Source organism: Candoia aspera, chromosome 4 (genome assembly GCF_035149785.1).
Source record: "Candoia aspera isolate rCanAsp1 chromosome 4, rCanAsp1.hap2, whole genome shotgun sequence".
Classification (NCBI taxonomy): Eukaryota; Metazoa; Chordata; class Lepidosauria; order Squamata; family Boidae; genus Candoia; species Candoia aspera.
In genome coordinates, this window is record NC_086156.1 from 97497313 (window position 1) to 97523611 (window position 26299).

At 41.4% G+C, this 26299-nt stretch overlaps 1 protein-coding gene across 1 annotated transcript; it reads right to left on the reverse strand.

Moving 5' to 3' along the window:
* Nucleotides 1–2077: 2077 nt before the first annotated feature.
* On the reverse strand, nt 2078–26052 carry CD19 (CD19 molecule). The gene is made up of 16 exons (XM_063301097.1): nt 25916–26052; nt 24814–25062; nt 22436–22729; nt 20958–21047; nt 19278–19332; nt 17835–17908; nt 15676–15792; nt 12669–12719; nt 11989–12048; nt 10745–10807; nt 10568–10642; nt 9762–9830; nt 8669–8737; nt 7094–7183; nt 2822–2902; nt 2078–2518 (listed from the first exon to the last, which is right to left on the reverse strand). The coding sequence occupies exons 1-16, from the start codon at nt 26013–26015 to the stop codon at nt 2388–2390; spliced, it is 1668 nt and encodes a 555-aa protein (XP_063157167.1). The 5' UTR covers nt 26016–26052; the 3' UTR covers nt 2078–2387.
* Nucleotides 26053–26299: the final 247 nt, after the last annotated feature.

A 26299-nucleotide genomic window follows, 5' to 3' on the forward strand; every position in this document is an offset into this window, starting at 1 on the left:
CTTATCTCTGCTCTCATGTTCCCTCATCTAACTCACAACTGCAGCCTTCTGCAGCCCTCTCAGAATATTTTCTCCTTGCTCTGCCAGATGCCTTTTTCCAAGCTATTTGCCAAGTTTTTGTTCTCAGGACAAAATATACCCGTATATATCTATTTGCCTTTCCTGCAATCAGTTTTAGACTAAATTCCTCCAGTGGGGATCCGTTTTTTCAGATGTTATAATGCAGTGTTTCTCAGTTCTGGGAGTTGAAGTCCACACATCTTAGAGTTGCTAAGGTTGAAAAACACTGTAGTAATGTATCATGCTACTTAGATGATATGAAACAGCAGCCACCAGCTCATTTTTTTAAAAAAATTGCTTTTCCAAGTCTCATCCTGTCTCCCAAAGTTGATTCTGGTAGGCTTGAAGTTTGGGCAAGATCCATGTTTTACAGTAAGAGCATATTGTGCTGCATTTTCCTAATCTAGGGCCCTTCAGATCTATCAGAACTACAGCTCCCGAACCCATCTACTGTTCATGGCATCAGGCTGGGGAAAGGCAGCAAATGCATGGGTGTACAGCAGTGTTTCCCACATGGCAGATCAATGCTCTTTCCCCTTAATTTCAGCCATTTAAGACTAGAAGAAATTATGCAGCAACGGCAGTTGGACTGTTTTCAAGGAAAATGTCTTCGTTTGTGCATAGTGTCACACCTTGTCCAAATTCAAATGAAAACTAAAAGCTAGCGTGTTGAGGTCGTAAGGTGCTGAGAAGCAGAAGGTGATCCAAGTTCAATACAGAATATTTTATTTTACAGGATATAGGACCTGATAAAGCAGATGACAGCAAGAGAAATAAGAACAATAACACCTTATGACAATATTCCCCCCATTTACTTTCCTCAGTACAATCAGAACTTTTCCATATAGCCAGGAAATCAGTAAACCAGGGTCTGTACACTGTGCTAGATTATAACGTATGTTTGATTTTGATGTAATATATGAACCCAGATACTATAGTGTGTAAACTATCATTTCTGGCTTAGCATAAATTAGGCCATTATGGTTGTAGACCTTCATTAAATTATGGCTCAGTATGATGTCTCAGCCTAGCCAAATGTATTATTATTTTTTGATAGGGTATGCAGGGACACATCCATTTATAGAAACCATTTTTCTTTTCCTGCTGGGCATAAAATGTTTTTCCCCTCTCCAAGTTCTTGCTCTTCCTGAGGCATGCATATCTAGTGACTGTAACTTCTTACCCTTCACCAATATTTCTAACAGATTTTGCCTTTTAAAAAAAATGTGATTACATGCTATCAAGTTGGTATTGACTCTTAGCGACCACATAGGTAGATTTTCTCTATGAAGATCTATCCCTAACCTGGTCCTTCAGGTCTTCCAATGATGTAACCATCACCACTGTAACTGAGTCCATGCACCTTGCTGCTGGTCGTCCTCTTTCCTTCCACCTTTCCCAGCATAACAGCCTTCTCCAGAGAGCTAGGTTGTCACATATTGTGTCTGAAGTAGGATAATTTGAGCATTTGTGCCTTAAGTGAGACCCCTGGGTTGATTTGTTCGATGACCCATTTGTTTGTTTTCTTGGCTGTCCACAGTATTCTGAGGAGTCTTCTCCAACAAGATCATTCAAAAGCGTCAATCCTCTTCCTGTCCTGCTTCTTCAAAGTCCAGCTTTCACTTCCATAGAGTGTCATGGGGAATACCATGGCATACACAATTCTGATCTTTGTAGGTATAAACACATCAGGGCATCTGAACATCTTTTCCAATTAAAAAAATTATTTAGCAAAATATTTACTGATCCCTTTGTTAAAGGACCATTTATAATATCATGCTTCTCACTTGAAGTGCTGCTTCAGTGTATGAAACTGAAGGGTAGTTTTGTGAGTGCCATGAGCACCAGTCAACACAGTCTTAAATGAAGAAGGGTTAGCTTCCTACCTGTCACAAGAGCTTATAAATCAACAGTCTGGATAGCAAGCGTCTGATGAGAATGGAGTTCATTGTTCCATAGTGTGATTCTCTGAGTCATATTATCCATCTGCCAATTCATTGCTGGCTCATCAGACTCGTAAACCAGTTTTTGTTTTCTTTTAAATGCCTGTTTGCTCAGAAGCAATCGTGGAACAAATGAAATGTTTTCACAGTCTCAACACTTTCAGTTCTTGAAAAACGTGTGTCTCCAGCCAAACCCCCTTCTGCTTCCTGGGATTCTTCACTGCTCCAACTGCGAGAGATCAGATACAAGTCTAATCTCCCCGCCCCTTCTTCTCCTATTCTAGAAGCACTGACATAATAACATATTCCTCTGCTCTGCAGGGATCCAACATGCCTCATCCTCTGGAGCAACAGAGTAGAAGTCTGAGTAGAAATATCCTTAATTTAGAGAGGAAAGGAATTTCTCCCAGCTTGGTCCCATGCTATGGCAATATTAGTCTGAGCAGAGCAGCCCACTCTGAGATCAACCCCGAAAGGAACAGAGATATGTTGCCACCTGGAACCAAAGTGAACACCTATGGAAGAAAAATAAAGAAGATTGTGTAGATAATGTTGGGGAAATTAAACCCAAATCCATGACCTAAATACTGTATGAGCAGCATTTCTTGCATGCTATGGATCTGCAGCGATTTGGACATAATATAAGATTCTGAATTCATCAAATTGAATGTTTTCTTTAACTAGCCCCCCCCCCAAACCCCAAATGATTTATTTAACTAGCAAGAGATAAATTTCTAGCTCTGTGAATTCAAAAACAAGTTTGAAAATGCATAGGCTCTATGGAAACATTTCTGGCTCTGTAGCTTCCCACAACTTACCTTCTCCATGTGGATCCAAGGTGCATTCCCTCCATGAATTGACGCTTGTGGGGCTTTCCATATTTTCATAGGAATCGGCATCTGCAGTGAGGAACTTGTTATAGATTAACTGATCTTCCCAATCCCAGTTTATTGCAACAGGATTTATGGGCCTGGGAAGAATAGGAGATAATCCAAGAAGTCGAGAACTACTCATTTCTCTCTCTCTCTCCTAATACTGGACTTTCCAGATAACGACTTTTTCCCTTTGATATCATACAGTAAAAAAAAAAGAATACTTTTTTCCAAAGAATTGGAATACTTCTGAGCTGTTCTTAATTTTTTCAGATCCGTACTAACTTCCATGTGGGGTGGCAATGCTGAGCCCATAGGACAGTGTTTCTCAACCTTGGCAGCTTGAGGATATGTGGACTTCAACTCCCAGAATTCCCCAGCCAGCATGTTGAAGTCCACATATCCTCAAGCTGCCAAGGTGAGAAACACTGTCCTATGGGCTCAGCATTGAGCTGCCAAGGTTGAGAAACACTGCCATTGGGTGGGCAGTCTTAACCCTCTCATCGCAGAAATCTGCTGGGTTCTATACACCCTGGCCCTCCCTCCCTGCCTTGGTATAGCTCAGGGTTTCTCAACCAGGGTTCTTTGGAACCCAAGGGTTCCACGAGAGGTCTCTCGGGGTTCCCTGGGAGATCACGACACATTTTAAAAATTATTTCAAATTTAGGCAACTTCTCATTAAAGAGCCAAGTTTCATTATTTTTAGTTTAAGAACACGGTTCATGCATACATACAGGCCTACACGTGAAACGAATAGAATAATTTTGTAACTTGTGGCCTATATTTGAGGCTGAATGTGCTGGGGTTCCCCAAGGCCTGAAGAATATTTCAAGGGTTCCTCCAGGGTCAAAAGGTTGAGAAAGGCTGGTGTAGCTGCTTGGTAGTTACTGGTGCCACTGCCTATTTAGTTAAGGGATGACTTTCCCCAGCATCTTCTCCCTTAATCCCAAGGTATGGAGATCCCCATAGCCTATAGCTTGACTTGCCACTACAAAGGGGAAAAGATGCTAAAAACGAAACAAATCCAGTTGCCCCACTTCTGGCCCTTGTAGCTTTGGGGCATGTGGCTGATCCTTTGGGAATTAGATTAAAACTAATGCGTTTTACATGGTGCGTAATTTGGGGGTCCTTCTGGACTCACAACACCAAAGAGCAGGTGGCAGTCGTGGCCAGGAGGGCCTTTGCACAACTTCGTGTTGTGCGACAGTCATGCCCTTTCCTGGACCGAGAGGCCCTTCGAATGGTCACTCTGTCCTGGTCATCTCTCATATAGACTACTGTAATGCGCTCTACGTGGGGCTACCCTAGAAGAATATCCGGAAGCCACAACTGGTCCAGGATGCAGCCGCACGGGCCATTTTAGGTGCCCCAAGGTCGGCACATGTAACACCTTTGCTACGCAAGCTGTATTGGGTCCCAGTTTGCTTCTGGGTCTAATTCAAGGTGTTGGCCATCACCTTTAAAGCCCGACATGGCCTGGGGCCAGACTACCAGAGGGACCGTCTCATCCCCATCACATCAACTCATCCCACCCAGTCATGCAGAGAGGGCATGTTGCGGACCCCGTCAGCTAAAGAGCTCCGGTTGGTGGGGTCCAGGAAGCGGGCCTTCTCTGCAGTGGCACCCGCCCTTTGGAACATTCTGCCCCCAGAGATCAGGCTAGCCCCATCCCTTTTGACCTTCCGGAAGCCCCTGAAGACCTGGCTGTGCCACTGTGCCTGGGGTGGGGAGGGGGTTAGTCGTTCTTGGGGATGGCTGACGCCTTAGAGTTCTCCCCCTGCATTTACGATCGTTCGTAACCATCTGGTTTTTTCTTTTTTCTTTTCATTTTTATATTGCATTATATGATGTTTTATTATGATTATTGCTTTTAATTTTTAATGGACTAATTTATTGTAAACCGCTCAGAGTCCCTCTGTGGGGGGAGATGGGCGGTAGTATAAATTTAGGAAATAAATAAATAAACCTACAATCTGAAATCAACATTATTAAAAATAACAAAACGTATTTTTCTTTTTTTTCCCCCCTTTTTAACTTTAGAGAGTCACATGAAAAAATGCAATCGGGGCAAAAGACATAGGTGGGTTTTCCAAGTGGATCATAAGCCGGTACTTATTCTCTTATGGTTTGTTCTTATTTGAAAGCAAGCATGATGTTTCAAGTTGCATGAAAGCAGATACGGACGGTTTCCTGAGCACATGTAGACAGCATATACGCTAGAGGCAATCACAAAGATCATAGCTTTAAATTTAAAAATACTTCACCGGAAATAAATTAAACCTAGCACATTTCTAAGCTAACTTTTCTCTGTTCCTCTATAGAATAAATTCACTTTGGACCCATGCTATTGCTTGAGCCGGCTGATTATACCTAGAAAACTTGTGCTTCCTGAAGATCTCCAAATTTAAATCAGAGGCTTAGAAACATTAGCCGAGCTCCCCTTCCAAGCTTCAGTACAGCCCTTGCTGTCTTCCCTTCTTCCAAGGAGAGCTCTGTTTCAAACAAACAGACTTTTAACGTGAACAAGAGATGTTGGGGAAACCCCTTCCTGGCTACATGAGCAGGAACATGTCACACATAGAATCACAGTGTCCCTGGGTTGAAGAGACTCTTGTTTGTTTGTTTGTTTGTTTGGTGTCTTTGAGTCAGTGTTGACTCCTGCTGACTGCCTGGACAAGTCTCTGCAGTTTTCTTGGCAAGGTTTTGGAAGTGGTTTGCCATTGCCTGCTTCCTAGGGCTGAGAGAGAGTGGCTGGCCCAAGGTCACCCAGCTGGCTTCGTACCTAAGGCGGGACTAGAAATCACGGTCTCCCAGTTTCTAGCCTGGTGCCTTAACCGCTACACCAGACTTGTCCTTAGGAGGCATCTATTCCACCCCCTTGGTCAGTGCAGATCCTACTAGAGCTTCTCTGACAATCCAATTTGTTGCAGATGCTGCAACAGATATACAGATGGTTTTACCCCTTGGGGAAAATGACAAGCAGAGAAGCATATAAATGAAGAGACAGCTTCTACATCATTTCAGTAGGTTTTCTGGGGGTTGGACTAAAAGAAAAGTATAGAGAAGTCCAATAAGAAATTAAGCAGCTGTAGCTTTCTCTGGTAGGGATTCTGGTAGGACCTTTTCCGACTAACAAATAAAAAAAAGGCATAACCCTTCGGGAGTGGTGCTTCCTACCCTGTCTGGTACAGATGTCAGAGTGGAGAAGGAAAACACGTTGCCTGCTGAGTTTATGTCTGTGCAGGACTGAAACCAGCAAACATTAGCAGACATAACCAAAGCCATATTCAGGGTGCACAACAGAATGAGCAAGAAGCTATTGTGAAAGATGCACGAAAGAAAGTTCTGCCAGGGAAGCCAGGAAGCAGTAATGAGCACAGGCTATACAAAAATTAGAAACAAGTCTCTTGGTTCTACATTTGCTATCTTCATCAAGTTCCCATGGAAAGAAGCAAGTTAAAAATAAGTATGTCTGGTCAAGGACAAGCCTGTTTTTTTCTAAAGCAGCCATTGTTCCTAAATAAGGTAATCAGGAAGATGACATACGGTATGTACTCAGTTTGATAAATGTGCTTGTTTGCATGTAAATGTTTTCTGCTTCTCGAAGAGAACATCCTCTGATCATAGATCAATAAAACCTCAAAGCTCTCTTCAGCAGCTGTTGGTTTTGTTGCATTTTCCTCCATCTGCCACACAATTTTAAAAGGAAAGAAGCCCTCTCGAGCAAAAAGTCACCCATTGTAATTAACTGCAATACTAAAGCTTTGAAAAACATTCCTCCCTTTTTGCTGCTTGTCCTTAAATTTTGAGGAACACTTCTTGGGTTTTGTTTCCAGCATCTACTGGAAGTAGCTTTAAATTATTTGAAGGTGAAAAACAACTATTTTATTTTTTGGATTTATATGTTGCCTTTTTTCCAGGAGCTGAAGATGGCATACACAGCAGTTCCTCCTCCAGAACACCAACCTTGTGAGATAGGTTAAGGTTGGAAGCGTACAATTGGCTTAAGGTCACCTAGTGACCTTTTATGGCTGAGGACCAACTTTAACCTGGGATTCCCTGATCCTAGTCTAATGCTTTAACCACTATCACAAATTGGACAAACCTGTTTGTGAGCAATCCATTCCCAGATTCTATTAAAGTAGCCCTTGGAATGTCTTCTTCTAAGCAGCTGCAGCCAAATTCCTTCCTAGAGAATCCAGGAGTTTTGATACTCACCTTCCTCATTGCTTGTGTTGGCATGTAGGTGGAGAAGCCTGCTTGCAGTGGGACATAAGGATCCATTCATCTCTTCATAGGATTGGGAGCCTGATGAACAAAGCAGGAATTTCTCAAAGTAGGCCTAAGTTAATTTCTCCTGATACTATCTATCTGGTTAATATTTCCAGGCCCCTGGCCATGCCTTTATCATATCCTGAAGGGAGATTTTGTAAGCATCCTGTTGAACAATGTCTCGGTCCCTGTGGTGCTGGTCAAGTGGAAGACATCATTCACTATGTTCACCACCGCCCCATTCACAATGAGATCAGGGCCAAATTATTGATGGCAGGTGAATTCAAGGGCTTTGACCTTGAATGATTGAATTATCTTCTTGCAGACGTGTTTCCAACTGTTAGCAAAAGTAACTGTTGTTACTTTTGCTCTGCTGTCATTGAAACTCAAAAAGAAAATTTTAAGTAGCTCTGGCTTTGCCTTGTTTTGACTTCTTTGTATCCAGCACTCTTTTTACTATTCTATTTTATTTTCTTGTGATTCTGTTTTATTGTCTTTTATGGCATATTGCATTGTTATGACCTATAGTTACAACAACAAACTTACTTACTTACTTACTTACTTACTTACTTACTTACTTACTTACTTACTGATGCTATCAGCAATTTTGCATGGCAGCCTCATCTGTTCACCTTCCAGCCTGTACTTGACGCCAACTTCAAAAATTCCAGTCTGGATGGCTGTGGTTTGGCAACAGAGTTGGTCTGGTCCTCAGTCCAGACTATAGCAACCACAGGCACTAATTGGTCGTTCCCCTCCTTCTTCCTGTCTGGCCCCTGTGGGGGCAGATGCCTCCCTTCATCTTTCAGGATCTGTTCCCTCCTTACTAGTTCCCATGGCTTCCTTTTACAGCACTATCTTGGATGTTTGCACATGTGGATCTCTTCATAACCTCTTCCCACATTCTTTCCTTTGACAGTAACACAGACCCTTCATAGCCCATAGTCTTTGTGGGCCATTGCTGGATCAATGGAAGAGGAAAAAAAGGAAACTAAGGATCAGCTGAGAACATAGCAGCAGAGCAGCCCTGGCTGAAATTGCCATATAGGGCAGCAGTCAGCTACTGGAGGGGAGGGACCATGCCAGCTGTCGTAGTCAATTGGAGCTGGCAATGGTGGTAGATTGGAATGAACCATAGTAGAATATCTGCTCAGAAGGGCTTAAGACAGCTCAGGATAGAAACAGGGCTTCTGATGCAGAACTTCAGAAAATGGTGCGTCGGGTGGGAGGGGAGTAATGTATTTCAGCATTAAGAAGTTATGGGTAGTCCATAGTGGGAACAGGGCAAGACCTGAAGGACTTCAGATGATGGATATCCAACCCATTAAGTTCAGTTTTCTTTCAGCAGAGGCTTTTAAAAATACATATGTATTTTTATGCATTTAGAGTTGTACATGTAAGAGGGAAGTTTTAAAAAAATAAAAAGAGAGTAATGCTGTACATCAGTCTGATAGGTTTGAGGAGGGGACAGGATGAGTTTGAAGATCTTTGTGGTTCACTAAGGTTCTCTTATTTGCTTACCTGTAGAAGGTTCACTGCCCCCATCCTGCCTATCTATGTGGGGGTCCAGAGCCAGCTGTAAGCGTAAACCTGGAAGCAGAGACAGATACCAACTGCTGAATGGCATTTTATAGTGCATCCACAGAAATATCATTCAAATATAAAATCTTAAAACAGAGCATTCCTGTCTAGTAGTCTTTACACTGAGCAGCGCAAAGCGTCCAAGATTCCCACAAATGGGGTATAAAGAGAATGCCACTTACCCAGTTGTGTTCCCCAGAACTGGTATAAATAGAAGTCTCTTACATGGGATTTCATATTTAACTAATTGCCATAGCTTCTAGTCATTATATTTTGTGTCTTTAATATTGATAATACCCCATTTGGAATCACTGTGTCATGGTGATTCCAGCTTACCAATTTCCTATCAGGCCTCCGGTCTCATTTACAGGTCTAAGAAATCCCCAACTTCACGCTGCACTGATATGGTGGTATGAATTTCTTTGCATAACCATGAAATAAAATAGGTGCTTTTAAGGCCTCAAGGGCACTTGTTTTCATTTTTTCCTCCTATTTGCCCACTTAATTTCTATTTCTAGTGTGGCATTATAGATTGAGTAGTAGTATAGATCTAGGCTGGCGTCATATATGGATTGAGATTGGTACTCTAGGATTGAATTCCCTGCTCATCCCTGAAGCTCACTATCATGGTCTAGTCCAGTGTTTCTCAACCTTGGCAACTTTAAGATGTATGGACTTCAACTCCCAGAATTCCCCACCAGCCATGCTGGCGGGAGAATTCTGGGAATTGAAGTCCACATCTCTTAAAGTTGCCAAGATTGAGAAACACTGGTCTAGTCACTATTTCTCACTCTAATCTACCTTACAGAGTGGTGGTGGAGATGTATGAGTGGGGGGCAATAACTAATGTTCTTTAAGCTCTTTGGAGGAATGGCCAGGTAAAAAGGAGGCAGTAATAGTAATACTGGTAATTATAAATACCATGCCTTCTAGAAACAGGTTGGCTTTTGCTGATGAAGAAAGATGGAGAAAGGTCATGGATTTGGAGATAACAAATTCTGGACTGGGTTTTCATTTAGTTTCTATTTAGTACCTGCTATGAGTCGTGCTGCACCAGGGCTTAGAGGACACTCTTCTTCCAAGTTTATATAGTTTTCATTGTCTGTTGAGTAAATATAGAAAGTTATCACTAGCAGCATCAGGACTAAATAACTTTGGGTGATGTCAGCATCTTATGGAGTCAGTTTTTGTTATGAATAATTCCCTTAAAGTTCTCATAAAGCCGTTAAGTGGAGAAAGGAAGGGAAATGATGTTTCTGCAGTAACTTGATGCTTCAAAGTCTGCAGCTGCCACAAATGCAGTTCCTAATGTTATGAAGGCTCTTGGGAACAAGGATTTGCAACCAGTACCAGTGCTAAAGTATCTGTACAATTCTAAAATCAATACAGTCAATATATTTGTTAATTTCAGAGTTGTACAGACATCTTGGTTTGAAAATAGTGTAGGTTAGAATAAAGAACAAGAATGGGCATGTTGGAGCAGGAGGGAAAAAAAACTATATCCATAATATAACAATGCCTACTTGGAATAACGAGTGTACTTCCAGCTCTTCTTGACTACATGGTGTTGCTGTGCAGTACAACTCACATTATCCCTAGCTAAAAGGCATGGGGGGGAGTGCAGATACATGTCAATACACAAAGAACACCAGTTTCAGAAATCCAGTTGGTTTTCATCTATATCAGTGTTTCTCAACCTTGCCAACTTAAAGATGTGTAGACTTCAACTCCCAGAATTCCCCAGCCAGCATCTTAAAATTGCAAGGTTGAGAAACATTGATCTATATCAATAATGTTATGCCTCTCCTTTCAACTTCCACATCCACTTCCAGACACTACCTTCAGCAATAGGCTCTTGGTCTTGGGTCAGATTCTCAAGGATCTGCTGGGTTTTGTTAGAGTACCATGAGTCAACTGTAGGTCATAAGAAAGCAATAGTTAAGAATATTGTGCCAGTATCTTACCATGACACCTGCATTCCCCATCCTGCCAAGATCCCCATACACTTCCCAGTACCTGAGTTCCCACTGTGGAAATTGGATATCACCTTGTCCTTGTTATTTTCATAAATGAGCACATCTATGAAACAAGGAAGAACAACTGTCAGTTAAAAAAGAGACTAAGTAAAGGATGGCTGTAATTGCTAGCCCAGGTGCTTTGCATACATGAAGCATATCTGGGGAAGAAGGGTAAGACCTCTTTCTGAGACCTTGAATTTCTGTGGACCACTCTTGTAGCAATGGTTTGAAGGACTTTCTTAACGTGCACCTCACCAAGGACAAGCATGCTCTGGCAACATGTGTTTTCCACAGTGTCCCCGTGGTGTGGTCTTCATCTCATCCACAGTCCACGAATGAGCCAGGCTTAAGACACCTTTAGCTGCACTGGTGTTAAAATATTATTTTCCCCATTATTCCAGCACTAACCAAGGGTAACCTCAAGGCATGTAAGATCTGTTAGGCTTTGTTACCCATTACCCTGGAGGCAAATCAGACCAGTTACTCTCTCCGTGACTTGAAAGAGAGGCCATAGAGGCAGGATAGGGATTGACAAGGAAAACAATTTAATCCTGGTATGTTTCTCCTATTCAGAGATAGGTTGATAGCACTAACCATTCAGCAGGAAAGAAAGGCAGTAAATCTCAAGGAGAGCTGTTATCTCTAAAATTGATTGATTTATTATTACATGCCATCAAGTAAGTGTCAAATCTTAGTGACCACGTAGATAGATTTTGTCCAGGACAAATCTGTCTCCAACCTAGTCTTTCAGGTCTTCCACATGGCTGCTGGTTGTCCTCTTCTCTTTCCTTCCACCTTTCCTAGCTTCTTGAGAGAGCTAGATCTTTGCCTGATTTGAGTCTTGACATTTGTGCCTCAAGTGAGAACTCTGGGTTGATTTATTTGTTTGTTTCCTTGGCTGTCTATGGTATTCTCAGGACTCTTCTCCAACACTAAAGTTCAAAAGTGTTCGAAGTTCTTTCCCCACAAAGCAAATAGGGTTTAGCTCCTGCCCAGGTAACAGTTCTCATTCAAAGAGATGCTGAAGAAAGAAGGTCCAGGGGGATCTGGAGGGGATGGTCAAACAAGTCAAGAAGGACATGTGCACCCACATGGTCATGGCCAGAATCTTGACTTTTTAAAAACCTTCTGCAGATGCACCTGAGAAGATCATTGTCTTACTTCACAAAATGTGAGAAGTCAGTAAAGCAATCTTAAGCTCAGACAGTAAAAAAGCAAAGTTTGTAAGAGAAATTAGTTTACCACTCAAAACCACATCTCCCTGTTTCACTTCTTCTTGGGTATTTTCATAGTTTTCATCATCTGAAGCGAAACCAAACAATATTCAGAAGATTAGTCCAACCCACTCTATCCTCAGCCCAAAATGCTTTATTTCTCACTTTCACTAACGTTTTCCTCCTCCACATCCTACTATGATGCTACTCATTCCACTGATTTAAAGCTTGGTCAAGAACGGTGACTTCCTCTGTTTTCTGGTTTTACTTGTAGCTGCATCTATTATCCTTTAGCAATAAGATAATGAATTCAATTTCTTAGTATAGTGCATCACTTGGCTTCCCTTCCAGGTAAATTGATGCCAAGCACCACTGCAGTCAATAAGTTTGCAGCATAGTACGATTTCATGGTATTTACTAATATAAAGCAAATCATGGTTTATTCATTGACCCATTCGTGCATTGCTCCCAAACAATCATATTATGATGAATGCAGCAAGTGAACCCAATCAATCTAACCTGGAAAGGTCAAACCTTCCCCACATCCAACCCCATATCTCTCCAGCGGGTTAATCTCTCAGTTAAGAGACTGAGCTCTCAGTTGACTACATTTGGTGGTCACACCATGTCTATGGCTTGGGAGCCAACTGTTATTCTATAATTTCCTTTCCCACCTCATGCTGCCCACTCCCACTTGACCCATTTTACCATCTGACTTGAGCTCGATTTCACTATCAGGGCATTCATATTCCTCTTCATCTGGTGGGAAGAAAAAGACGAAGTAGTTATGCACAATTCTTGGATTGGCATTCTCTGATTGACCCTAAAGCAGGGCTTCTCAGACCCCAGGGCGTGTCCCCCTGGTTAGTTTCAAGCAACTTGCAGGGGGACACCCATCAGGCTTGCACAAAGCAGGGAGCAAAGCCACAAGTGGGAGAGGGCTAAAGCTAGCCAGCTGTCAGAAACATCTGTCAAACACAAATGCTTTTATTATTTATTTGTGTGTTTATCATTTGGTTTCATTCATGGGAAGAGTCACACTAATTCATTCACTAAAGTGATATTGTGGGTCACGACTGCTAAACTGAGAATGCTTATTTTACGGCACTGGCCTTGTATGCTAAGAATGGACTGCATGATAGTAGTAAACGTGACTGGCAGCCACTGCAGTGCCAGGCACTTTGATATCTGCCTAAAACTGAAATGAATTCTTTCTGAGCACAATTCTTACATTTCTCTTTTTAGCACTATCTACTGAGAAGTAAAAGATGGGGTCACAAGAATACTAGCCATTGAACTGTTTCCCATCGGAAACACAATTATATCCCCAAAGTGTGCTAGGGCAGAAGCAAGAGACGCCTTTCTTTTTAACACTCTTTGCGCAAACCAGTCAATTGGCAGGTCTTTGCATTGATAACAAAGGAACTTGTAGGTCTTCTAAATCCTCCTCAGTCTGGGAATAAGTATTGCAGGTAGGCATGGCTGGGTTCCAGGCTTAATGGTCTCTCTCCCTGGCTGGATTCTCACATAATATAGTACTAAGCTACAGAGTAGTTTCCTTATTGCCACTGTGTGTTTGCTGAACCCAGCCAGTTGTGATTTATTCAACAGACCATGATGTATCATGCTGAAACTAAGCTTAATTAATATATTTGAGGTAATTTATAATTTATAAATTTATAAATAAATAATTTAATTAATAAATTAGTTTTAATCATTCACACAATAAGCACATGCACACGTTCATTCTTCCCATTATCTTGGATCTTAAGAAAGGATTCTTTAGACGGACCTTCTGCCGCATGGAGGTCCCAATATGTCTACCTGTCTCCACCCCCACTCTCCACTGAGAAGTGATAGGACAAGCTGTAGAGTGCACAAACTAGGAAAGAAATTGATTGGGAAAGAAGGAATGGGATATGGTCCATGAAAAAATAGGCCAAATCCCACATGCCACCCATAGCTTGCCCATTTGAAGGCTACAGAAAAAGTAAATGAAGGGTGAAATGCTGTTGGGATTACGCCACTTTGAATTAAAGAAAACATGTTGTTAAATACCCTTTCGTATTAAAGACCCATCCTCTATCAGTGTTTCTCAACTTTGGCAACTTTAAGATGTGTGGACTTCAACTCCCAGAATTCTCTAGCCAGCATGCTGGCTGGGCAATTCTGGGAATTGAAGTCCACACATCTTAAAGTTGCCAAGGTTGAGAAACACTGCTCTATATGACTAAAAAATTAGCTTATCTGGAAGCGGGCAGTCATGGAACCTCCTGTTATAAGTGAAGTTGTATTTTGAAATAAAACAGCCAAAGTGATATAATGCCTGTCCTCATTGCTGGTTTGGCACAACAATGATTGGATGACTCTAGAAGATGCTGTAAGTCATTCATGGTAGAATAACTTACTGTCTAATCATGCAAAAAGAGGAGGAGATAAAGTTCTTTTCTTCCTGTACCTCCAGCCTCATCTGTGGTTATTTGTGTCAAAAGGTTGCCTAAATATGAATGTTGCCAAGGCAGGGCCTCAGTTCTGGGGACAGAGTAGCTGAACCTCAAACAGCTGCTGTACTGTGCAGTCTGTTGCACAAAGCATGCTATAAACGCCACGGGTAGTACAACGCATGGGGACATTCTGTGCTACTTCAAGATTTGCTATTGCTGTGAGTGATTACGGGGAGGGTTTAAATCTTGTCAAGCTGCAGAACTTGGAAGGAGAAGGAGAAGGAGAAGGAGAAGAACCTTGATCTGCAAAATGGCCATCCTGATATTTTTTTTTGGTGGGAGAGTCATCATGAACACTAATGCCCCCTGAAGGGGTGGGCTTCTGAATATCAGCCCAGCCCTTTCTGTTGTCCTTTAAAAAATTGCTGTGGACATCCCTGCTCTGTTCTTTTTTTCTTTTTTTTTTGCCCTTACTCTCTCACAGAACCCCATCAAGTTCTTCAAGAACCCTATGATTCCAAGGAACACAGTATGAAACATCCTGAGTGAGAAACTTACATCAATGTTCCTGGTACAAAGTCTTGTTGTGTTGCCCTTTAGTCATGAATGGCAAAGGCAGGTGCCTCATATTGAAAGGTGGAGTCACCTCTTTTCTTCTGTCTCTACACAGCTTCACCCATTTCCTGTGCTCAGTTTTTTGCATCCTGTCTTCATGTATGGAACCCTTAGTAGTCACAGGTGACTGTGACTGCAAAGTTGCTTTGCAATAACAGGAAACTCACAAGTAAACGCTTGGGAACATTTAGAACATGTCTGAACAACACAAATTACAGTCTTGTATGGCCCCTGTTCATGCAATGTGAGTTATGAAGCCATCTTGCTGAATTGTGCTCTAAAAACTGCATCCTATTCTGCCTACTTAATGGTATCTAAACTATCCCATTGTCAACCTCACTTCTGAAAGCATCTTTACTTTTTCAAATCTCTTGACCTGGAGATTCCTGCCGTGTGGTTTGCACCACTGGCTTCATACCTTCAGATCCAAAACTATAACACAAGAAGAGTCAAGGCCAGCTCTTTAAAAGCAATTCATAGGGTGTAGATAGGATGTGATGTTTAGAATGGCACCTGACTTGATCATGTAATATTATTTGCTATTACCATTACTCCAGTCTTATTCTGCTCTTTACACCATTTTTATTACTGGCACTTCCACTGTTACAGACGGCACACAGAGTACCTAATTATATGCCCTGCCTATCTGTACCTACCTTCCATATTCAGGGTATTGGGCAAGATCTTTCCTTTCTGCAGTAACCTTTGGCCATGCTGTGCACCCATATCTGGCAGAACATTTTCATAGGAGAAGGCATCAACTTGCTCTGTGACTTAAGAGACAAAAAGCACGTTGCATCAAAATATCACCTCTCCCAAAGGAGGAGCATCTTAAAGACAGATAGAGGTATAGGTTGCATAATCATCTGAAGGTGCATCTTCTTGTGCCACTAAGAAAATTGTTACCTTTCAAGATGCCACAAGACATGGCATTTGCTTCTCGCTATATTAATTGCACCTGCAACTGCAGCGGCATGAAGAATCTAACCAAATATCCATGGCAAATAACTTCTGTGTTGCTCATGAGAAAAATGCCTAGTTTTGTCTATAAGAATGTTTCAGAACTATATAAGTTGGCATTACCCTAATTAGAACCACTCAGAATGCATGAAAAGGCTAAATTAATTTCGGGTTCTCTAGAATTCTTTGTCAAGTTGGATCATAGGGGAAGCTGCAGGCGGATGGATGGCGGTGTTCAGAATTCAGGGGAAAAAGCCACCCCAGCTTAGTATTAAAGCAGCAGAATGGATTGTAGTGAAAAGATGGGTTCCTGCTCAGATCACAACCCTGAGGTTTGACTTCTCTTTGAGGAACTGAGATCGCTCATCTGCACATCCTGCTTACTATGGCATAAAGATGCCACACCAATCATTTTAAAAGGACATGTCCTCCTGCAGAGGCTGCCTAAATTAGATGTTCGGGTTTTGTTCTTCCTCTTCTCCTGAGGAATGAACGCTGCTGCTGCAAGGCTGCCTCATTCGTGATATAGCAGTTGGTGCCGGGTGCTATCAAACAGGGCAGCAGTAAAATGCTGTCATTCAGGACATGGGATGGCAGAAAAGTACACTGGGTTGAAGAACTGCTGGCTGTGCTTCCAATCCCTATTCTAACTCAGCATGAAGAGCAGGGGCTCTGTCTGCCCAAGAAGCAAAGGGAGGAAAGAGGCAAGGGCGGGGGAACCTCCTCTGGGCCAGTACCTGGCCGTTGAAGGCCCACAGGTCATCCGCTGTCAGTTCTCTATTGCATGGAGTGATTGCTCTGTGGGATTTGAAAAGTGCCAGCAAAGGGGCCATTCTCTAGGTAGCAGGGGAACCAGTGGGGAGAGAATGAGTGAAAATGGATGCCAATTCTCCCAGCCCCCAGGACTCCACTTCCTTCCACAGAGTGCCAGCTATAAAGCCATTTCTCCCTGCTTTCCTTCCTTCAGCGGAAGCGAAGTAGTGTGAAAGCAGCTAGCCCACAGCTACCCACAGCTTCAACAGAGAAGTCCTGGGCCTCTGTTTTAAATTTTCAATATGGCATCAAGAAAACTACATCAATGGGTGGGAAAACAGCACACTTACAAACATAAGGGAATACTAAGATGGTGGCTGGGTCTGGCATTTCATCCTGATCTGTCCAACACAATTTCCTTCTGAACCTACCCTTGGTTGTAGCCAAAGAGTTCTCCTTCTCAAAATGTTATTTTGGTCACTGGTTTACTACTCTAAATAGAGCTGACACATGCAAGAGGGACATTGCTTGGTGCAATGGAGAGCTCTCCCACTTCATTGTGCAACCTTTCCCCATAATTGGTGTCTCTCAAGCTCCTGATGAGTTTAAGCACTGTTTCGGAATAGGGAAACTTCTTCCAGAATAATACTCTTCTAGAACAACAGTAATCCAGAATAATGCTAAATTTGCGCCCGAAAGGGTTTCGCGTACTGCACAACAAACTTGCACAAAACCAGAGCACATTTTGTTACATGCCAGAATTGGCCTTCCCTTCAGCTCCAGCCCAAGCCCACGTTATGGAGATGATTTTCCTGCAGATCATGGTGTGGGCTGGTCCATGAGGTCACAAAGATTTGGAAGCGACTGAAGAATAAATAACAACGTGCTTGGTGGGAGTGGAAATGAAGCCAGAGGAATCTGCTGATTACTTTCCTTAATTTGCACTGCATTAAATCTGTAAGGGCAACACTAGTGTCTTGCCTCATTCCTGAGGCAATTTTCACTAGCATACTTTTCTGCCAATTCAAGTACTGGAAAAAAGCACATTAACATGTCCTTGAGGAAGAGTTTTCTGAATGGAGAAAGGTCCTAATTAACTCACCATTATCATTTGCTGGGGATACCACAGTCTTATTGGAGATATATCTCTTCTTCTGTTTGGCACAAAAGTATCTTCTGGAAATGAGAGACCCATAAAATATGAATGACATCAAGATGTGAGTTGAACACAAGCTGCTTTGTCAGGGCACAACGGTAAAAGGTTTCCCATTTGGACATCAGATGCTCAACCACACAAGCTTTTTTGGGAGGACAATTGGGGTTATAATTCATGGGCTCCAAATAGTCCCCTGGAATATTGTGTGTGGTGACAATGTTCACTTGGGCTGTTAGTGCAGGAGTTCGGGAAAAATATCTAGGGTCTTTATTGGGTCTCCAAATGCAGCAGGGAGTTGAGAAACATAGTACCAATCTAGCAAAGACTCCCCTCTCCCCACCCTCATTAAAACCAAATAGTCCGGAACCTAAAATTATCTAACTGCATCAACTGGATTCATAAGGTTAAGGAATCTCAGTCAGTAGACATAGATTGAACTTTAAAAATGTGCTGGACAGGGAAGCCACTGTGCACCAGAGCAATCAAAGGGGAGCCATTTCTGGTAACTATTTCCTTGGAAAATTGGAGGCCAACAGATTGGGAAAGACTGATCTGGGGTGGAGACCCATATCTTATTCTGGGATGAGAACCAGACTTAACCTTGAGTACCATGATGGGAACATGACATTCCAAAAAAGAGGGGACAAGCAAGGCTGACAACTGAACTTAATTTCATTTAAATTGAGGGCCTCAATTTAATTTAATTTAATTTAATTTAATTTAATTTAATTTAATTTAATTTAATTTAATTTAATTTAATTTAATTTAATTTAATTTAATTTAATTTAAAGGACATACAGATTATTTGGGCATGTATTTAATCATTTCCTTCTTCTATCATGCTAAAAATTCTGAAGTGCTAAAGTTTTTGCTTTTTTTCTGGTGGCTGCATGCTAAATTTTCAGGAGCCAGATGTGGCTTAAGCACTTATGCCTTAGGATTTCAAGTATGCAAAACATCTGGAATCTGTCATGAGTACTGATGGTGAGCAGGAGGGGGCCCCTATCCAGGGGGGAAAACGCATGCGTAGTACTAAGGAGTTAAGCAGCCATTCAAAGAGACACAGATCAGACCCGCCTTGACTTTTGGGGTTTATCTGTCTGGGTTTTTCCCACGCTTCTTCAGTTTGTTAGGATTTTCTGTCTTATGTAGCAACAATAAACACTAGAGACCTATTCCTCGTCTCAGCGTGATTCCTGACTGTTAGGACAGAATCTCCCCACTTACTACCCAGATGCTCACTCTTTCCCCACCCTACATATTCCTTCCTGTTATCCTTTTGCCAGGCCTACCTTGTAGAGCCCACAATCTTCCCTTATACATTGTGCACCAAATCTGGCGCACAACTCCTGCTACTTTCTTGCACTCTGTTACATCCTAAGTACTTGCCTCTTGGCAGGACTCCTCAGCTTCATCTGTTGTCTTCGAGCTCGAGCTCGGTGGACTGAAACAAGAACGATTGACAGACAGCACTTTATGTAAAGGATTCTCTCCATTGCAGCAGCTTTGACACACTAGTGCAGTGTTTCTCAATCTCAGCAACTTTAAGATGTGTGGACTTCAACTCCCAGAATTCCCCAGCCAGTTGAAGTCCACACATCTTAAAGTTGCTGAGGTTGAGAAACACTTCACTAGTGTGTCAAAGAGGCAAAAATTTACCTGAAGGTTTCACATCCCAGGAAAAATAAATTGGGCAGTAGCATGCAACATACAGGGAGAGAGTCAAAAGTAACTTAAAATGACTTCCCCACACCATTCATCCATTTGTTCTCCATTAATTCTCTTTCTCAAACACAAATATACATACACAAATCTTGATACAGTTTGCCCTGAAAAAAGGGATCCATCCTATTTTGGGCCACAAAAAATGGAATTCATTTCTATTTGGAGGCAGTAAATTGGCTAGGGGGCTCTAACCTTTTAAGCCTCCTCCTACCTTCCCCATTATGTCTATAATCTGCACTAATAAAAAAAGTAGATAAATAATGAGGATTGGATTGATCATTTCAGCTGGCTCATGAGAGCTCCTTTGCTACTTGCTATTCTTGTTGACCAATCTGCTACTCTCAAGGAATACTATAAATCCACTCAGAGGGAACTATCAATATTTGCTGGTAAATAATAAATAATCTAATAATATGATAAATAATAAACTGGGGGAGGGTCAGTTCATCTGGGGGAAAACAGTAAGAACAGAGATAGAAGGGGCTGTGTGTGCTATTAGTAAAAAGCGAGTGAGCAACAGAGGTTTTGAAAACTAACAATTGCAGGCTGGCAAAGACCAAAAAGGAGAGACTGGATTTCATTTAAGATACATTTCGCCTTTGATCTCTAGTCCCTAATTATCTAGGGATGAGATGGTTGTCATATGAGATGGTTGTCATAAATAAAGGAACCCTCAGAGTCTATATTCCATATAAAGTTAATATGAGGTCCTTCCTTCCTTCCTTCCTTCCTTCCTTCCTTCCTTCCTTCCTTCCTTCCTTCATTTATTTTATTCACCCCATAATATCACCATTTACTGAGGTCTCTCAGAAGTCTGCAAATAAAACTTCAAATCAGTATTAAAGCCTGCGATATTAAAAACATTTAAAACAACCATTAAAATTAACAGTCAAAAGGCCTGTTGGGATCTTCAGTTGATCAGGGTATTATTCCCAAATAACGAATGGGGCTATGGAGGAGAGTCAGCCTAAGTTCCTGTGAAACATTGTAAAGGAACTCCTCCAAATTATCTCAACCAGTGAGCAGGGAGGTCTCTAAGAGCATTGTTTCTCAACCTTGGCCACATGAAGATGTGTGGACTTCAACTCCCAGAGTCCCCCAACCAGGATGGCTGGGGGACTCTGGGAGTTGACGTCCACACACCTTCAAGTGGCCGAGGTTGAGAAACAGTGTCCTAGAGGCATTATCTCAAGCCATAAAAGGCAATAACCAAACGGGAAGAAATATTGTCACTGTCTGTATTGGAAGGATTAGATTTAACCTATCAGAGATAGCAGAATAAATTACAGGAAATATTTGACCATACATTACTCTGATTAATCTTCTGTATGTGAGGATACGTACCTCGCCAGAGCCACAGAAAGCAAGAAAGGGAGCCGAGGCAGACAACCATATATCCCAGTGCTACGGACCAAATCATCCAATACCAAACAACTTTTAATTGGGGGGTGGGGAGGAGAGGGAGAAAAAGATGTGATTAGACCGTATTAATATTGCAATTCAAAGATATTTCTAAAGCAAGAAGCAGGATTTCTCTTTTTTTCTATAGATAATGCAGGTATGTAGGAAATAATAAATCAGTAACACTAGTAAATAGTAAATAATAACTGGAGCAAACAATAAATAAAAGATCAAATATGTATGCTTGAAGATAATTCAGTATGTATTCCTGACTATCTGAAAGAAGGAAAAGAAGATGCCTCTTCTAAGACAGTGCCTGCTATGGCATTTCTAGTTTTTAATAAGTACTTATATTAAATAACATTGTGTTTTTTAAAAAATCTAATACCCATTGAATCTTGTCGCCCATCAAAATTCTCAGCATGTTTTCATTCTACACCTGTACAGTACAAATAAACATTAGGCACTTAGCATTCTAGATTTTCATTTTTAAAACCAAGTCTCCTGTCTCCAGGGCCGGAAATTAGGCTTAAAAGCTATAACAGTGCCATTCATAGCTTCTTTCCTGTCCGCACGATAAGGCAACAAATCTACATATAGTCTTAATTGGAGAATGTGACTTGTCTCATTGCGGAACCTGGTATTGACAGTAGATGACCTTGACAGAGATATGCAGGAACCCTTTGCTAGGCAAAAGGGTTGAAGCATTTTTAAAGTCCAGAAGGAGATAACATTTGGAAACAGTTCAGGCAGATGCCTCCCTAATTCACTTGAGTATAACAAGGGTGAGGGTGGGGGAGATACAAGCGGTCTTGCAAGATTCTCAATAAAAGTAGTGTTAGCCTTCCTGTGGAGTTCCTGCTCTGATCTATCTGATGGGCTGCCACGTGGAGATCTTCTTTACCATATAGATTACCCATAACCCTGTGTTTAGATCTAGATCAGCAGTTCTCAACCAGGGGCCATATGGCCCCCCGAGGACCCTTGGATATCTCAAGGGGGCCACTGGTGAAAAACGTGTAACTGGGGGCCACAGCATGTGCCAAGGGGGCCATGGAAAAGCACAATGCATATTATACTGCAAATACTGTCTTGTTGATGCCAGAAAACACACCAGTCCTATGTCCGTATCCAATAATGGGACCTGGAGGGGGTGGGGGCATCACAGGAGGAAAACAAGGTTGGAAGGGGACCACAGGCGAAAAAAGGTTGAGAAACACAGATCTAGATTATTGTTTCTGTAGATAGATGTTATTGGGTTATAATACGAATTTTTCAAAAACAATTTTATCGTTTTTTTTCCCAGACTGGAAATATTGTAATAGGTTTGGATTTTAAAAACCGGATGGCATTTCTAAATTTATGCATGCTTATATCCAAACACCGCCTTCCCTTTCCCACCTCTTTACTTGGAGCCGCACCTTTATTTGCTATCACCTCTAGCTGAAAATGGCATGTCTGATTTTTCCACTGACAGGAATAGTTCCCAGCGTCTTCAAAGGTTACAGATGGAAGGATCAAAGAAACGAAACTGGCATTCATATCCAGTGAGTAGCGAACAGAGCGCCATATTGTCATGTTAATCAGAACTGCATTTTGGTCTGGTGAATCATGCTGAATCCAGAGCAGTGTCCCCTGTGTCCAATTTCTGTGCACTGGGGCATCACAATGAAAATATTTGGGATCCACCGAATGAGGGAAGTCTTCCTGGTGTCCTACAGAAGGAAGGTTAATAGTAATAAGCTGAGCTGAAACTCAATTTTACATTAATTTCACTTACAACATTTGAGGACGTTTTAAATTCTGACACAAGATATAGTTTGATCACACTTCAGAAAGCTCTGATATTTAAGGAGTAATGATTCTGTCTTCAAGAAGCAATATTAATTTTCCATTTTTAAAAAATTGAAAGCAAAAGATTTGCACGGTTCATTCCAGTCTGGTCCTATACATCCCATGTTACCTTCATGTTGCAGAAACTTTAAACCTTAATTTGGCTGCAAAAATGTGGAGCACACTACAGGCCAGAAAAAAAAAATGCTGAAAATTATCACCATTTACTGAATTTGATGATCCAGATTTTTGTAGTCTAGAGATGATAGCCCTATTTCTCCACTTAGGTAATGCCTCTTCCTCTCACAGATGCGTTACTGTCCAATTCCTGCCCACTGCTCATTATTCTTCAGTAATTAAAGGAATTATCTCCCATCTTCTAACCTTCTCCTCCTGTCCATGTGTTTGAATACAACTCCCATCAATTTATGATAGAGATGGTGGAAGCTATAATCCAACACAACTAAAGGATATTGGTTAAAAAAAGCAACCATCACCTAGAATGGTGGATTACAACCTACATCCTACCAAAGATTAATTCATGTAAAATCCCCTCACCCACACCCTTTCCAACCCCATAAAAATGTATACTTCTCCCCCATTCATTTTAGTCTTTGCCTTGCCTGTAAGAGGAAGAAGGCTTCCATAAGCGAATAGAAAGATTAGCCCACCCCCACCTCCCAGTGAAACATGGAAGTCAACTCTGATGGGACCTCATAGGATAGCGTTTACGGGAAGGAGCTGTTGCTACTAGAAAAAATCTTCATAGCCTTTTTTCTCATATTCTTTCATTTTGTCTTGGATGTTGTCAGAGTAGCCTCCACCTGATAAAAAAAACCAGCCTCAGGTAAACTGCTCAGAGTCGCTGGGAGGTGGGTGGCATATAAATTTAAAGAATTATTGTTATTATGATTATTATGATTATTATTAGACTGACCCTCTTTTTTTTTCAGCCCAGAGAATTACCTTTTTTGCAGCCCCATATCTTTCTCTTCTATGCCTCTAATTATTTTCCCTAAACTGGTCCCCTAGAGATATTTTGGACTATAATGTTCACCTTATCCTATAATCCAGTGTTTCTCAACCTTGCAACTTTAAGATGTGTGGACTTCAACTCCCAGGATTCCCCAGCCAGATCTCAATTCTGGGAGTTGAAGTCTACACATCTTAAAGTTGCCAAGGTTGAGAAACACTGCTATAATCATTCACAAACAAAGAACTTGAAGATTCTACCTTGTAGACCAAAATGCAAAGTATTATGGGATATATTCTTACTCTGTGTGGAGTGTTGGCCATAACAATTATAGGAAATTATGCATCTAAGCAATTATCATAGCTATTCTTCTTCTTCCATATGCATTTATTTGTTGTTAAATTTTTGTACCACCTTACCTCCAGGAGATGGCATACATATACATTCAAGTTTTCCCATTAAAAACAACCCTGAGATAGGGCTGGGCTGGGTAGGAAGAGAGATTGATTGGCCCCAAGTTAGCTTAGTAGATTCCATGGCTGAAAGGGAACTTGAACCCGGGTCTCCTTGGTCCTAGTCAATCATCATAACTACCATATCATGCTGGGTTGTCTTTCTCTTGTTTGTTCTGTGGCAGAATACCTGCCACATTTTCTGGACACCAGAGACCATAATAATTACTGCTGCGCTGCCCAACCTACAGTATATTCTTTTCATCCTGGATTTATACACTATGAACAATATATATAATTTTGAAGGCAAAATTAAAAATGACCTGAAGATGAATTTCCCACCCACTGTTTCTAGAGCAGCCTTCTCAGAAGGGGACTTGGCAGGATGTTTTGGACTGTAACTCCAGTCAAACCCCAGCCAACAGGGTCAGTGTGGCAAAGTTTTAATTCAAAGTGAGGGATGGAGGGTGATAGGGAAAACAGTCAATTTGGTTACCACTTTTTCCTTATCACTGATACCTTTCAGAATTATGACACTTACTGGTGTTGTTTGGGAGCACATGGGGCTTTCCTGACATGCCATTCCATTCGCAGGTAAGCCAAGTGGTATTCTGCACAGAGGTTCTGTGGATCAACAAGCCCCACATAGCATTCAGATCTGCCTCTGGTTGGTGGTACCTCACATTTACATACAGCAGTTCTTTCCTTTTTGGACCGAGCCAGATCAGATCTAAGTCTCTTGAAGCCAGTGCATGATCCAGAATGCAGGACAAAGAAACTTCCTGGGATTCTGTGATGTGAGAGTTATTAAAACGTTCATTTCTTTCTAGGAATACTTTTTTTCTGATTAGTGTTTATGGATTACTTTTCCACCAAGTGGAAGTGTTCAACAGGTCAAATAGAAACAATGATACTTTTAAAACAAAACAAAACAAAACAAAACCTTAATAACCATTAAAGCATTTCTAATTGCTACCACCAGTTTAAAAAGGAATTTTTCAGTTAAAACTTTCTCAAGCAGAATGCAGTTTTAAAACTATTTAAAATATAAGCACAGTTTTTAAAAAAGCACAGCAAGTTCTTAACATAGATTAAATTAAGTCAGCAATTTAAAATAGGGATAAAATGACAAATCGAGCATTTACATAGCTTTTAAAAATCAGTAAATAATATCCAAACTGGTGCTGCATTTCTGTTTTTTTATCCCTACATTTAACGGTACATAATGGCTTCCAAAATTGAATTTCAGATCTCAAAAGTTTCTGAAAATGGCTAAAATAATGCTTACTGAGTCAATACTAGATGCTGCATGATTTAGAAAAAAAAGATACAGGTATATAACTGAAGTATATGACATAAAAGAAGAAAAGGATATGAAGAGAGATCGGAAAAGCAAACAAATCTAGTTATGAATTATGCTTTTTGATCTGAAGCTTCCTACTTGCAAGCCTCAGATGCTTGGCCTGGGGACTGGCCACGATGCAAAAAAGATACTCTGCCAATGGTCAGAGTCGCTCACTGTCTCTCTAACCCTATATTACTACATTGATGACTTTCCCATGGTATACCCACCTGTAACTCTGAAATCTGTTTTCAACTAATCTCCCAGTTTTCCACCACCCTCAACTATCTACAAGACCCACCTGTGACTTGGACCAGCTGCATAGTTTCCCTGGGTGCTTCAGTGGCTGCTATCCAGGAGGTCAGCCAAAGGAGAAGCAGGTAGCACAGAACGGGTGCCATTGCCTCCTCCCAACCAGCTAGACCAAACGAGGCTCAAACAGTTCTAAGGAGGCAGTCCGACCAGTAGCAATTTTAGCAAAAGAGACGTCTCGGAAGCGTGAGTTCTTCATCAAACTCCCCTGAGGGCTGAACAGTTGCCCCAAGGGAGAAGAGGAAAGGCAGAGAAACAATAGCACCAGTGCCCAGTAATTGAGAGTGTAATCATTAGCGTCTTATCCTCTATGCAAAGTTTATTTCTGTATTTAACATCTTTACTACATTCAGCAAGCCATGGTGGTCTCTTT